At 32.7% G+C, this 16671-nt stretch overlaps 1 protein-coding gene across 1 annotated transcript; it reads right to left on the bottom strand.

Annotated features, from left to right (window-relative positions):
• Positions 1–6075: 6075 nt before the first annotated feature.
• On the bottom strand, positions 6076–9588 carry LOTGIDRAFT_175267 (hypothetical protein; the record flags this gene model as incomplete). The annotated part of the gene is made up of 5 exons (XM_009056127.1): positions 6076–6885; positions 7615–7675; positions 8622–8784; positions 9293–9364; positions 9564–9588. The coding sequence occupies 5 exons, from the start codon at positions 9586–9588 to the stop codon at positions 6076–6078; spliced, it is 1131 nt and encodes a 376-aa protein (XP_009054375.1).
• Between the last annotated feature and the right edge of the window lie 7083 nt (positions 9589–16671).

Genomic DNA, 16671 nt, shown 5'->3' with positions numbered 1-16671 from the left:
ACAGATCCATTAAGACTGTTGGCTCCGTCATTAATTTATTATACCCCTTTACAGACAATTCATTTTCTTCTTCCATCTAAAGTTTTCAGCCTGTTTTTTATGGTTTCTTTGGGTTTTTTTTTAATATAAGATGTAAATATACCGTGGCCCATTGGGGACATTTGCAATTTTTTTTATTTTTCGACGTTTCTCAGTGGTTTGAGAGCAGAAGAACTGCAGAAAACAGGAATTGAAATTGTGAAAATTCGAGAAACCGACAAAAAATAGAAGGAATGGAGGGAAATAGAGAAACTTTAATTAGAAAGATGACACAAAATACATAAAAATCACAAAAATTCATAAAAACAATAATTAATCAAAATCGTAAAAATAGTTAAAACATGAAAATTAAATTTTCCAAAAATATTATGAAAAACACAAAAAATTCAAAGTGACAGAGTCAAGTGACAGAGATTGTAGTACATGTAACAGAGTGTGTAGTGAGAGATTGTGCAGTGACAGAGAGTGTAGTGAGAGTGTAGTTAGATAGTGTTGTGGCAGAGACTGTAGAGACACGGAGAGTAGTGACAGAGTGTAGATGCAGTGGCAGAATGTGTAGTAACAGAAAGTGTAGTGGCAGAGAGTGTAGTGCCAGCGAGTGTAGTGACATGGAGTTTAGTAATAGGGAGTATAGCGACGGATAGTGTAGTAAGATAGTATTGTGGCAGAGAGTGTATAGTGATAGGGGGGTAATTACAACTTTACAAACTAGTAATTATACCTTTATAACTTGTAATTACATCTTTATAAACTTGTAATTACACCTTTATAAACTTGTAATTACACCTTTATAAACTTGTTATTACACCTTTATAAACTTGTTATTACAACTTTACAAACTTGTAATTACATCTTTATAAACTTGTAATTACACCTTTATAAACTTGTAATTACACCTTTATAAACTTGTAATTACACCTTTATAAACTTGTAATTACACCTTTATAAACTTGTAATTACACCTTTATAAACTTGTAATTACACCTTTACAAACTTGTAATTACACCTTTACAACATGTAATTACATCTTTAGAAACTAGTAATTACACCTTTACAAACTAGTAATTACACCTTTACAACATGTAATTACAACTTTACAACATGTAATTACATCTTTACAAACTTGTAATTACATCTTTACAACATGTAATTACATCTTTAGAAACTTGTAATTACACCTTTATAAACATCTGATGGTATCCAATTGTTTAATTTTGGCACGAAAATCAGCAGAATCTTTGATGAAGGAGGTGGCTAATTTTCCTAATGGAGCTAATATGGTAGACAGATGCTGAGCAATATTGTAATACACTGTGTTCCTGGAGCATACAAGCAGACGTATCTTGATGGGGTTTTTGTGGACTTTGACAGTAGCACAGGCATACGGAATAGTGGGGTTAGTTATGTTAATATGGTTGAAGATGGCGTGGTTGATTTCAAAGTTCTCGTGCAGATGTTTGACCAGTGCTTTCATTTGACGGAGAAGTTTAGCAGTGGGGTCTTTGGTGAGGGGAACGTAGGTGGTCTTGTCGGATAAGTTATGCTGGACGAGTGTATGGAATTCAGCCTTATCGATGACAACGCATGCCTTACCCTTGTCTGCTTCTACTTGTAACTTACCTCCAAGCATGACATTCAATTATTCTGGCTATAAAAGCCATACAAAATACTTGTACCGTGATCATTATTCTTGTTAACGAATACCGGGTAATTCGGTGTGCAAATTCTTTCATCATTATAGATTATTTTCTATTCAAATAATACAAAAACTTCACTTGCATCACTTTATTTATTCAAATATATCCATATAAAACAAAAACATACTCATTATTTTGGTCTATAAAGCGATAATATACAAAAAAAACATATATTACCACTAAAGTCGATGGAGGAAGACAAAATGGCGGATTACCAATGTACGGAATGGGAGGGGGGGGAGTCCTTTTAAGGGCAAATAATTGCGCATCATTACCACTGAGTGAACACCTAGACAGATGCGGTGGAGGTAAATTCAACGTCTTCCCTATTTATAAAGCTCATTCCAACAATGAAGTGATGCTAGAAATAAAAGAAAACTATTTTATTTCTAAATATAACCCGAAACTCAATTCTAGAAATTGATAAGTTAATGATTTGTTATATATTTGTAGTCTATTTATACAAAGACTGTCGGGGTTACGTCCCCCTTGTTTGTGTTTAAATGACGACGTTAAGTTATTCTATTATTATCACGTTACGTCAATAAAAGCCTGAAGATCTCTTCAGCTATATATTTTGTGTGTTCTTTACTGAATGCATTGATTTTGATATAAATTTATATGATTATTAGTGTTATAGTACTGAAGATGCCGTAAAGACAGAACACGTTATACCTGAATAGTAAAATAACTGTGTTTTCACCTATGTTTAATTTTACTTAAAGCAGACCATGCTTATTTTTTTTCGATGGTACTTCTCTTCGGAGGAGTCCACAACTATACTACTTTTACTCCTGATTTTGACGAGATTTTTGATTGACGGAATTGTCTTGCTTGTACGGATTTTTACCACATATTATGTCCTCTTGTGAATACAAGCAAACGCCACAGGATGTAGTGGAGAAGTCTCACAAACAATTCTATTCTTTCAACAGATTAGTGCCAGATTCACACATATCTGATAACCGTACGAACAATTATAACTTTTGGTTGAACTATTTTCTCAACTCGACTATTTATGAAAGATGCAATGGTTCTGATTTTCAACAAACTAATATATACAGAGAATTTAATTCATTTAAAGGTGTAACAGACATAGAAAGAATTGGAAAGAAAGGAATTTCATCAATTAATTAAGAGAAATGATGGCTTAAAAATTTCAGTAATCTTAAAAATCTAAAAAAATATTTAAAGAGCGAGGAGGGTGATATTGATTGTTTAGATTTCAGTTCAGTTCAAATATCTACCAGAGGAGTGATTCCATAGAAACAACAAAATCTCTTTTTCTATTATTTCTATTTCAATAATATTAAATATATTTTAAACATATTAATAATAATAATATTCATAATAATAATAATGATAACAATAATAATAATGATAACAATAATAATAATGATAATAATAATAATAATGATAATAATAATAATAATGATAATAATAATAATGATAACAATAATAATAATGATATCATAATAATGATACCAATGATAATAATGATAATAATAATGATAACAATAATAATAATAATGATAACAATAATAATAATGACAACAATAATTATAATGATAACAATAATAATAATGATAACAATAATAATGACAACAATAATAATAATGACAACAATAATAATAACAATGATGACAATAATAATAACAATGATAACAATAATAATAATTATAACAATAATAATAATTATAATAATAATTATAACAATAATAATAATGATGATAATAATGATTACAATAATAATAATGATTACAATAATAATAATGATTACAATAATAATAATGATAACAATAATAATAATGATAATAATAATAATAATGATAATAATGATAATGATAACAATAATAATAGTGATAACAATAATAATAATGATAATAATAATGATAACAATAATAATAATGGTAATGATAATAATGATAACAATAATGATAACAATAATAATAATGATAATAATAATGATAATAATAATTATAACAATAATAATAATTATAACAAGAATAATAATGAAAATAATGATAATAATGAAAATAATGATAACAATAATAATAATGATAACAATAATAATAATGATAACAATAATAATGATGATAATGATGATGATAATGATAATCATGATAAAAATCATGATAATGATGATGATAATGATGATAATAATAACAATAATAATAATGATAATAATCATGATAATAATAATAATAATGATAACAATAATAATGATAATAATGATGATAATGTTAATAATAATAATAATGATAACATATTCTCAAGAGTGTTTACAGGTTGAAAATTGAAAGAGTTTTCAAGAACAAGGGCAATAATATTTTTCGATTTTTCTGATTTATATTTGCTACAAATTGAACGCATTTTCAAGAACAAGGGCAATAACCAATTATTTTTCGATTTTTTTGATTTTCAATAGGCTTCATCTTTAGGTGACAACAAACACTCACGCCAAGTTTTGTCAAAATCTTTCAATAATTGAACCTTCTAGGGCTTTTACGAGCAAGTTGAACGCGTTTTTCAAGAACAAGGGCAATAACTCATACTAATTATTTTTTGATTATTCTGATTTTCAATAGTGTTTATCCATGGTGATTACTGACACTCACACCAAGTTTGTGCCTTCTGGAGTTTTAACGAGCTATAAATTGAACATAATTGAACTTTTAAGAACAAGGGCAATAACTCATACTTAATATTTTTCATTTTATTGATTTTCGATAGGGTTTGTCCTTGGGTGATTACAAACACTCAACACCAAGTTTCGCCAAAATCCGTCGAGAATTGTGCAGTCTGGAGTGTTTACAAGCTAAAATTGAACGCGTTTTCAAGAACAAGGGAAATGACTCATACTAATCATTTTTTGATCTCTCTGATTTTAAATAAGGTTCATCCTATAAACACTCACACCAAGTTTCATCAAAATCCGCCAAGAATTGTGCCTTGTAGTGTGTTCACGAGCGTTTTAAGAACAAGTGCAATAACTCTTACTAATTGATTTTCAATAGAGTTCAACCTTGGGTGATTACAAACAACCATACCAAGTTTCGTCGAAATCAATCAAGAATTGTGCCTTGCAGAGTGTTTACGAGCGTTTTAAGAACAAGGGCAATAACTCTTACTAATTGATTTTCAATAGAGTTCAACCTTGGGTGATTACAAACAACCATACCAAGTTTCGTCGAAATCAATCAAGAATTGTGCCTTGCAGAGTGTTTACGAGCGTTTTAAGAACAGGGGCAATAACTCTTACTAATTGATTTTGGCTGGTGTCACCAATGAATTAAACACAAGTTTGATGTAATAAAAGAGGTGTGACAATTATCATTGAATTCATTAAAAAACCGACTTTTCACATCCCAAAACTTTGTTTCATCCACAGGGGGTGAAAACAACCCAGGTTGGGAACCGGGGTATTACCTCTTAGAATGCTCATAAAATTTAACGTCTCAAACTGAGTCAATAAGAGTATATATTCATCAGTTGACTTACCTGTGTCATAAATATACAACAGAGTCCCTGTGTAATCCGATTAATCCAACAATAAAAAAGCAACATCTTTGAAAAATGCGATTTTAGATTATAGCGTTGCATTAGGAAAAATTATTTAGTTTTATGGATTTATCGGATTATAAAGGGATTCTGTTGTATAGTTACAATGAATAGTTTATGAGTATAGACTCTTATTGGCCATGTTTGAAAATCTTAATTTCAATTTTATCGTCATTCTAGGGGTAGTATTTCTTTAAACGACACCGCTTACTGACTTACTCAATTTAAGAGGGTTTCTTTCTATGTCTCTGTATTTCGTCGTTCATGTAATGTGAGAAAACCACTAATCAGGTTTTGTTTTAAATATAAGAAACACGGACTACTGAATGTATATAGCAGTGCTATTAATGTTGCCAAACACATTCAATAACAGAAGACATCCGTATTATTTTAATAAATATATTTAAATCTTTAATTACAGACTGTCACTTAAATTAAAAACCTAGGCCTACATAGGAAGTTAGATCTAATGCGCGAACTACGGGACGTGAGTTATGAAGTCATATCGGTAGGTCATTACCTCTGAATCCATTCAGTGCGGGGCAGAATTGAGTCTCGACCTGGGTTTGGTAATTGGAGAAAAATGAATTGTATCATAACGCGCAGGCTCCGTAGAACCAATATCCGTTGTTGGGGGAAGTATGACGACAGTTATTCCCCTTTCACCGTACAGCCGTTCTAATTGATCTACACTGGCCAATCTGCTGAAAGGTTTGGTGCTGTCCCACTGTGGATGTGTGTGTAAATGAGAGTATTCTCCCTTGTTGAAAACCGGAAATTATGTTGATACGTTCTTGACATCTTTGTTAATTGTGTGTACCTGGTTGTCATTATGGAAATTGTCGTCTGCCTCTCTTTCCAGAATACAATAATGATTTTTATCAGGTGTTTCAGAAATGTTTGTAAATTTTGACTCAACAGAAGTCAATTCGTGATGTTTCGTGGGACAGTCTGTATCTTGATTCCAGCTGACGTCGATATTGTTAGGAAATGAACCGGGATCAATCGTTTTTCTGTTATGACTAAATACTGTATGATGCATTCGCGGTACAGAATTTGGTCGATATAGATCTGCACGTGTATACTGATCAGGTATATTTGGACGGTTACCACAGGAGCAGCGTCGGCGACTAGGAATGTGCGTCTCTCCTAGTTCGTTTTCCAATTCAAAATAAGGGTTCGGGACATCTGAGTCAATTGAGATATCCTTTTCCAATTGGAAATAACCAGGATGAGTTTTTTCCCTGCAATCTACTCCAGGAATATTTTCATTTTCCAATTCGAAATAAGCGTTTGCGCTATATTCGTGGCCTTGTGAGTCAATTACTTCTTCCTTTTCGAGCTCAAAATAAGGATTTGGTGCCTTATTTTGTTCAACGATATTTTTCAGCTCAACCGTTGAATGAAAACTGTCAGGAGTCTGGATTATCTCTGTGTGTGGTGTCCTGCACTGACCATACCCTTCAATAGAATCGTATATGTTTGTCTCCGCCGTTCGACGGGGATGTAACGCAGGGCGTTTTTGTGATGATCTTGGTTTTTCACCTTTCTTCTTTGTCATTAAAGGGAAACAACTCCTGAGATGTCCCTGAAATATATTGTTATCAGTGAAAATGATATCACAATGAAGTGTATAATCTTCTCTAATTTTCATCATATTAATTTCCCATCTGACGTAGATACTTTCTTTCCAAGAATGTTTGACAAGAAGAGATTATTTATGGCATGATGATGTAGTTCAATGGTTCCCAACCTATTACAGCCTTCACACCCCTGGATCAATCACCTGGACCTTTCACGCCCCTAAAAATTTGTTTTATCTCCATTTTCAGCATGTGATGATGTGAGGTGTTCTCTCAACTCAAAATAAATTCTTCTCCTACACCAGTTGGCCACACCCCTGACACCCTAGTCCCACACCCCTGACACCCTAGTCCCACACCCCTGACGCCCTAGTCCCACACCCCTGACACCCTAGTCCCACACCCCTGACACCCTAGTCCCACACCCCTGACGCCCTAGTCCCACACCCCTGACACCCTAGTCCCACACCCCTGACACCCTAGTCCCACACCCCTGACACCCTAGTCCCACACCCCTGACACCCTAGTGCCACACCCCTGACACCCTAGTACCACACCCCTGACACCCTAGTCCCACACCCCCAGGCTAGGGAAAACGAAACGCAAAACGAAACCCAAAAACCAAATACTGGGATGAAGTTATTAGTGTTATAGTGGTATTGTGTACAGGGCGGAGACAGGTGAGCTGTGGGTGCAAGGAGGGAGAGGATGACCCCTGAGAACGTGTACCTTACCTGTTTCCCTATTTCATCATAAACATGATCAATATTATTATCAACTATTGCCACTGGCTGACTGAAATTACAAGAGAGACTTGCGGTGACTCAACAATATGAGTGGGTCCGTTGACTTCAGTAAGTAGGGGCCCCTCTTAGGGAATTTTTTTGTAAACATAATATGCTCTCCCCTTTATTCTGGGGTGGAGCTCCGTTTAATGGTGAGGCTCGTGGACTAAATTGAACCGTTCGGCGTGGTCAAAAACTGTCATCACTTTTGGGAATTAATCAAAACTATTGTAAGCAAAAAATATTTTGCAACATACTGTAAGGAGCTGGTTGGTTGAATATTTTTGATATTTGAACATGTGATGCATGAAATTAAGCCAGATTTAGGATGTCATATAGAGTCAACAACAGACGGAAATACTTCACGTAACATCTAGAACTGAATATCAGTTGTCGGCGAAAGCATACCTTTCCTGGCACCGCATCCGCCATAGCTGCTCAACACACACGTATATATAACAAAGAACATCACAGAATTCCCAACATTCATATTGAACAGAACAATTGATTGAATGGATATCAAGTAACTCCAAACGAGAGCATCTTTATAATGTCAGACTAATACCTTGACTGCAGTAGCCCCCTTTCATGTATAACGGAAGTTTGTAAATGCAGTGATTTGGTTGGTTTGTTCGCTAGTGAATAGAGCCAATCAGATTGCTCGAGAGAAAGTGTTTAACGATAAGACATAATGTTGACAGTCTTCAAGAAATGCAAGAAAGGTGGAAACTATTGTAGGTCAAGGTATAAGATGAAGTTCGTAACAGATTGTGAACATGATACATTAGTCCGAAACTCTGCCTCTATTTCAGCCTCTAATATATGTTTTGACAGTTATCGACCGGAGGAGAGTTAATTAGGCCGTTTCGAGAGAATTTTTCACACCTCCTAAGATGCGATATTAAATTACCTGTACGACGACTGTAAATTGGTTGTTGATATAAAGAAATACTCACCGTATAGATTTGCGTCTCCTGTTCAGCATGGCTGCTAATAGTAAGGCTAAAAGAGAAAAGACTATAATAGCCGCCCCTGCTATCCCAATAGTTGTCAGTTCGACGGTTTTGATCTCGTTTGGTGTAGCAGGGGGAGGGTCTCTCAATATTGAAGGTGTTGTTTCTGAAATAAATGGTTAAAATAGTTATCTTAGAAGGCATCAGAACATCAGAATAAATAATTGAATAAATAAATGAACACCTAGAATTGAATAGTCCAACATTCGGCAATTCTTGGCAGTTTCCATAAAGCTGAATCCATTTGACAGACTAACAGACGAACATTGCTCACTGACAGTTTTGAATTACGAATCGTCATGTAGAAAAAAGTGTCGACCACCATTCACGAAACCAATGTGGTAAATGTAAATACAAATATTATATACTTATATTTCCATATGTTTTTAAGTTTAATGGCGTCACTTATCACGAAATGCCTCATGTGATAAAGCATATTTTGAGATTAGTGATCAAACACTTAATTTCTAGTGTCATTACAGGAAAAACAGACGTCTGGAATGGTGCAAATTGATGCTGTCGATGTCCCCGATGTGCATAAAAAAGTTAGAAAACCTCTTTACAATTTCTTTAAGGATTTTTAATTTTGGTTGACTTTATCTTCCATAACTTACTCTGTGTTATTGTGGTCGGCTGTTTAAAGTAGGTTTTTCTTGCCGGCATAATTACAGTATTCCCCTTCCCATCTGTAAATATAAACAATATGTCTCTATATATCTGTACAAGCTATCTGATTAAACCGTTGGCATTTCGGGTTTCGTTTTGCGGTTTGGACCAGAATACACCTAATCAAATCTTTTTTTCACAAATGTTCTTGGGGCCGTACCTCTCACGCTCCATGCCAGGTTTGCCAGTTCCGCCAAAAAGTAACTCGAATTCACTTACCGGAGTAAATACACTTCCTCGGCATCTTGGAAACTAATTACGATAACCAAGTACCAAATTAAATTTCAAACACAGCTATCTTTCCTTAGGATCTCATGTAAATTATTTACACCAGAAATTTAGACTTGACAGAATTGAAATTTCCAAAGTGAGAAGTTATCAGTTAACCAAATGAACCGAACAAAATTCAGAATTAGTAACGAATTATAATCGAACACGAATAAGCGAAAATTTCCCAGGCATTTCCTTCGTTGTATCCAAGATAGTCAATTCAGAATTCAGAAACGCATTGATATGAATTAAGGAAATACAACAAGTTAAACTAATGAGAAGAATAGTATAATTGATATCAATTAGAATAATAAACAAAGAAACGACATAATGACTATTTATCATTGTATCCAGCCAGCTTCCTGCTATCAAGTTGTTTATAGTTGACCGTTGACTTCACTCACCACTTCAAATAAATATTATCTTACAATCACAGATATAATTATATAACATTAATATATCTATGCCAATTACATAAGGGGTTTTTAAACAAGGCAAACAATTTTAAAATATTGGGGTGGGGGAGATAATGAGGCGCTGTGTAGTCAAGTTTTTGGACAATCAACAATCATAATTTACTTTGCTCTATTCAGTCTTGCTATATTTTCTCACAAGAAAACGATATCAGATAAAAACTATAAGATAATGACGTAATAGTAAGAATTTATAGGTGGAATGCAATCGATCAAAGATCATAAAATACAGAGAAAAACATTAAAAACCTCTCTAGTAGACAGTATATAGAGTTCTCTGTTTTAGAGTATAAAATACAGAGAAAAACATTAAAAACCTCTCTAGTAGACAGTATATAGAGTTATCTGTTTTAGAGTATAAAATACAGAGAAAAACATTAAAAACCTCTCTAGTAGGCAGTATATAGAGTTCTCTGTTTTAGAGTATATAATACAGAGAAAAACATTAAAAACCTCTCTAGTAGACAGTATATAGAGTTATCTGTTTTAGAGTATAAAATACAGAGAAAACATTAAAAACCTCTCTAGTAGGCAGTATATAGAGTTATCTGTTTTAGAGTATATAATACAGAGAAAAACATTAAAAACCTCTCTAGTAGACAGTATATAGAGTTATCTGTTTTAGAGTATAAAATACAGAGAAAAACGTTAAAAACCTCTCTAGTAGACAGTATATAGAGTTATCTGTTTTAGAGTATATAATACAGAGAAAAACATTAAAAACCTCTCTAGTAGACAGTATATAGAGTTATATAGAGTACTATTAAATAGTAGATAGAGTTCTCTGTTTTGGAGTATATTATATAGAGTAATATTTTAACTAGGTCTATCAGACAGTAGATAGAGTTCTCTGTTTTGGAGTATATTATATAGAGTAATATTTTAACTAGGTCTAGTAGACAGTAGATAGAGTTCTCTGTTTTGGAGTATATTATATAGAGTAATATTTTAACTAGGTCTAGTAGACAGTAGATAGAGTTCTCTGTTTTGGAGTATCTTATATAGAGTAATATTTTAACTAGATCTATTAGACAGTACATAGAGTTCTCTGTTTTGGAGTATATTATATAGAGTAATATTTTAACTAGATCTATTAGACAGTAGATAGAGTTCTCTGTTTTGGAGTATATTATATAGAGTAATATTTTAACTAGGCCTATTAGACAGTAGATAGAGTTCTCTGTTTTGAAGTATATTATATATAGTAATATTTTAACTAGATCTAGTAGACAGTAGATAGAGTTCTCTGTTTTGGAGTATATTATATAGAGTAATATTTTAACTATGTCTATTAGACAGTAGATAGAGTTCTCTGTTTTGGAGTATATTATATAGAGTAATATTTTAACTATGTCTATTAGACAGTAGATAGAGTTCTCTGTTGTGAAGTATATTATATAGAGTAATATTTTAACTAGGTCTATCAGACAGTATATAGAGTTCTCTGTTTTAGAGTATATAATACAGAGAAAAACATTAAAAACCTCTCTAGTAGACAGTATATAGAGTTCTCTGTTTTAGAGTATAAAATACAGAGAAAAACATTAAAAACCTCTCTAGTAGACAGTAGATAGAGTTCTCTGTTTTAGAGTATATAATACAGAGAAAAACATTAAAAACCTCTCTAGTAGACAGTATATAGAGTTCTCTGTTTTAGAGTATATAATACAGAGAAAAACATTAAAAACCTCTCTAGTAGACAGTATATAGAGTTATCTGTTTTAGAGTATATAATACAGAGAAAAACATTAAAAACCTCTCTAGTAGACAGTATATAGAGTTATCTGTTTTAGAGTATATAATACAGAGAAAAACATTAAAAACCTCTCTAGTAGACAGTATATAGAGTTATCTGTTTTAGAGTATATAATACAGAGAAAACATTAAAAACCTCTCTAGTAGGCAGTATATAGAGTTATCTGTTTTAGAGTATATAATACAGAGAAAAACATTAAAAACCTCTCTAGTAGACAGTATATAGAGTTATCTGTTTTAGAGTATATAATACAGAGAAAACATTAAAAACCTCTCTAGTAGGCAGTATATAGAGTTATCTGTTTTAGAGTATATAATACAGAGAAAAACATTAAAAACCTCTCTAGTAGACAGTATATAGAGTTATCTGTTTTAGAGTATATAATACAGAGAAAAACATTAAAAACCTCTCTAGAAGACAGTATATAGAGTTATCTGTTTTAGAGTATATAATACAGAGAAAAACATTAAAAACCTCTCTAGTAGACAGTATATAGAGTTCTCTGTTTTAGAGTATATAATACAGAGAAAAACATTAAAAACCTCTCTAGTAGACAGTATATAGAGTTATATAGAGTAATATTTTAACTAGGTCTATTAAATAGTAGATAGAGTTCTCTGTTTTGGAGTATATTATATAGAGTAATATTTTAACTAGGTCTATCAGACAGTAGATAGAGTTCTCTGTTTTGGAGTATATTATTTAGAGTAATATTTTAACTAGGTCTATCAGGCAGTAGATAGAGTTCTCTGTTTTGGAGTATATTATATAGAGTAATATTTTAACTAGATCTATCAGACAGTAGATAGAGTTCTCTGTTTTGGAGTATATTATATAGAGTAATATTTTAACTATGTCTATTAGACAGTAGATAGAGTTCTCTGTTTTGGAGTATATTATATAGAGTAATATTTTAACTAGATCTATCAGACAGTAGATAGAGTTCTCTGTTTTGGAGTATATTATATAGAGTAATATTTTAACTAGATCTATCAGACAGTAGATAGAGTTCTCTGTTTTGGAGTATATTATATAGAGTAATATTTTAACTATGTCTATCAGACAGTATATAGAGTTCTCTGTTTTGGAGTATATTATATAGAGTAATATTTTAACTAGGTCTATTAGACAGTAGATGGAGTTCTCTGTTTTGGAGTATATTATATAGAGTAATATTTTAACTAGGTCTAGTAGACAGTAGATATAGTTCTCTGTTTTGGAGTATATTATATAGAGTAATATTTTAACTATGTCTATCAGACAGTATATAGAGTTCTCTGTTTTGGAGTATATTATATAGAGTAATATTTTAACTAGATCTAGTAGACAGTAGATATAGTTCTCTGTTTTGGAGTATATTATATAGAGTAATATTTTAACTAGGTCTATCAGACAGTAGATGTACCTTAATCAAATCACTGTCAGCTCCCCAAATTAGTATTTAAACATTACGTCTATTGCCAAGAACAACATCTGTTTTCTTCCCCCAAGTCTCAAAATTCGTCTTTGTTCAAATTATTTATTGAAAGCCTCTAACTGACCAGCCCAGCTGTCTTTGTCTGTGGCTTCGTTTCTGCTTGTGGACGGACGGAATTCTGGGTGATGACGACCCCCTGTCTGGTGTGGACACCCTATACACTTATGCATATTTTCTTTCATAGATTTATATACATAATCAATCGTGGTTACTATCGAACTATATCTATAATAGTGATCTTATTTATTTATTTATTTCTAAATGTCATTTAAAGATTATATTTTATTATCATTTTGAATCCATATCTAAATATTGTGTGTGATACTGTGTTTGTGTGATACTATGATTGTCAACTAGCGGTTATTATTATTTGGGGTTTTGCCATTGAGGATATCCTTATATAACTCAATATTTACATTAGCTATTACTTTTTCCATTGGACTAATATAAATTCGTGTGGCGTTTATATCTCCCTAAAAGGCCATTGTCTCATCACCAAAACATTAGGCGTAGTAATTTTAACCAATGACGTCGTTATTCATTGACGTCATTGTATCAAATAGACGGTCTCTAAACTGAATGATTTTGATTACATGACTAACAGTGGCTCAATTAAAATAGAGAATTGTTCAACCAAGTCCATGGGTCCCCACCACTAAAGGGGCCGCCGCCGCCGGGGAAAATGCAGCAGAGCATTTGTTTGTTGTTTGAAACCCACAGGCACTTCATTTATCTAGTTGAGCAACTGATGCGAATTGATTTAGGGTAGGCTAATGCTCATTATTCCGGATCACCTAATCCCGTTGTGACTGTGTTTGTCAACTCATCCTTTTCAGAGAGTTCACATAAATAGATAGTGATATAAGTGTTAAATGAATAAACCAAGTACTAACTGAAGTGAAAATATTTCGTTAGTTAAGACTATAGTAAGAAATAAACCAAGCACTTACGATCGAACCCCAAAACTAAACCCGAAATCCAAAACAACATAATGACAAAACATCGGTAGTAGCTAATGAAATTTTCACGAAATAGTAAATTATTGCTGGGCCTATACAATATTATGGGTTATGCTTGCTATATTTAATATCCGATGTCACTATGCGGATGGGTTTGTCAACTCGGTGCCCTTTTTTCCACACGGCTCAGAATATTTACACCTTTTTGGAAACAGATCTTCATTAGCCCAATCAAAACTTTCTTTCCAATGTGAAATCCGCTGTCCTGGTAAAATTTCTCTCATTGCACACTGCATGACGCCGCCCGTCTTCATTAGCCCAATCAGGTGCAGAAGAGAAGGAAGTAAAACTCCATGCATTTATTTCATTTGAATGTAAAATATTTCGTTGAATATTCGAGAAAATATACGTTGAACGATTTACGCCAGTTTCGATTGTTGAATGTTTTTTTTTATGTGGGTGACGCTATGTCGATGATTGGCTATAGACTTCCTTACTGATCAAATATCTCCACCTTCCGGGTGGGTCGTATAAGGACAAGATTATTATATTAGGGCCGTTATGATATATCACGTGACACTCGTAGCGTCTTTTAAACTTCTATATATCCCTAAAATTTATGAGAAATGTCAAATTGAGAGAATGTCTTCATCACGAGGTATAATTCTAACATCAATTATTGTGATATCTCTAGATTTCACTAGTTCCAGAAGAAGTCCATGTTTACCTTCGGAAGTGAGTTCAAATTTCAATATTTTGCTTACGAGTCATTTACAATACCTAGTTTTATTGGGTTTTGTTTATAATTGCAGTAACTTGCCTGGGTTTTTCGAGTAGTTTGAAATAAACGCTTCGCAAGCTAGTATGTAACGGAAAGCGTTAACGAATTTTCTGTTAATTGTCGTTTAGAGACTGACCCTCTGCAGTGTGCAAAGAGGGAAACTGGCTTGAAACGCTTTGCAAATACCTTTACACATTTTCGAAAAATTCATGTTCGTGTTTGAGCTTTTTGTGTGTTATAGTAGTCGGAGTTGAAATAAGAGAGATTAATCTTAAATATCAGCTATTTCCACTAATAGAAAAATAAAGAATCAATTATCAGATTGGGGGTAACAAACAAACACGATATCTTCTTTTTGATTTTATTGTTTGTGGCAGATTAAATATAACTATGACAGACATAAACGAACGAATCCAAACTGTGTTACTTATCTTAGGTATACAACTCAAGTAGATAGCAACGCGTGATATACTTGTTAGCCAATAGATGGGCAGTATTAGGGATATTGACCAATGAAATGATAGTTCAGAGAAGACCACTGTTTGTTAAAGGTGATCATTCTTTCAACCAGTCGGTGTACAGAATCAGACTTATTAACCAATCAAAAGATAGATCAGAATACTGATATCACTCAATGAAATAAAGTAACGTTGTTTACACATCGACAAAAATATACCCCACATTCAATCAACCACGTCAAAAGTAAATTAAAATTACCCTGTCACTAATAAAAAAATCAAAATGTCAAAATAAACATTGCCTCATTGTATACGGTATAGTGTTACCAGTCTTCATTACGAATCGGAGCAGAACAGTCGGATGTATAATATTAGGTTTATTTCATTTCAATTAGTTACGTAATAATACTATAGTTACTTAGTTCAGTGGGAAGCCAGTTCAGTTGTTCTCAGTTCATAACTGTTGAAATATTTATAACTATATCTATCTACATCTTATATCTATAACTAAACCTGTGAAGTTATCAGAAAACAATAACTGGTGATGAAACAGAATAAAGATTAGTTGAGTTAAAGAGACTAAGAGAGAGCAATAATTAGTTAATAGTATAAGGCCAGTGTAATGTAATTAGGTGTTTATAAAAACAGTAGTGGTGTATTTAGAGAAGATAACAAATAAATAAAACAACCAAGTTTCTTTAAAAATACACCCTATCACAGAATGTAGTAAACGTTTTTATCAGTTGTGGTTACGGGTATATTTTTTATTAAAGGTATAGTTTTCAATAAACTTCAACTCCATTCATACAATAATATAGTACATAGCTTTTGTGTTGGGTTGGAGTGATGTTATAGATTAGTACAAAATAATTTTGAAAAAGTGAAAACTTGAGCATGCATTCATTGCTCAAAACTTTCAAGCAAGCGTGAGTAAAATATAAGATATGAACGTGTATTAAAATTGGGTACAGGCGTTACTGTACAATTGAAACGGACCTAGTTTTATTTTAATTCAAATTTTCATATTAACTGCAGCATAACTAAACCAATAAATCACGTAGGCGCCATAAATTTATCTGTAATTCGGTAATTCGGTCGAGATGTCTTGTCTTGTGGTGGGGGTACAGACGGGGCATGTCTGTACCCAAACTTA

Source organism: Lottia gigantea, assembly GCF_000327385.1.
Source record: "Lottia gigantea unplaced genomic scaffold LOTGIsca_261, whole genome shotgun sequence".
In the NCBI taxonomy this organism is placed as follows: Eukaryota; Metazoa; Mollusca; class Gastropoda; family Lottiidae; genus Lottia; species Lottia gigantea.
The sequence above is the reverse complement of the archived record's forward strand: the minus strand, read 5'-3'. Positions and strand labels throughout refer to the sequence as shown.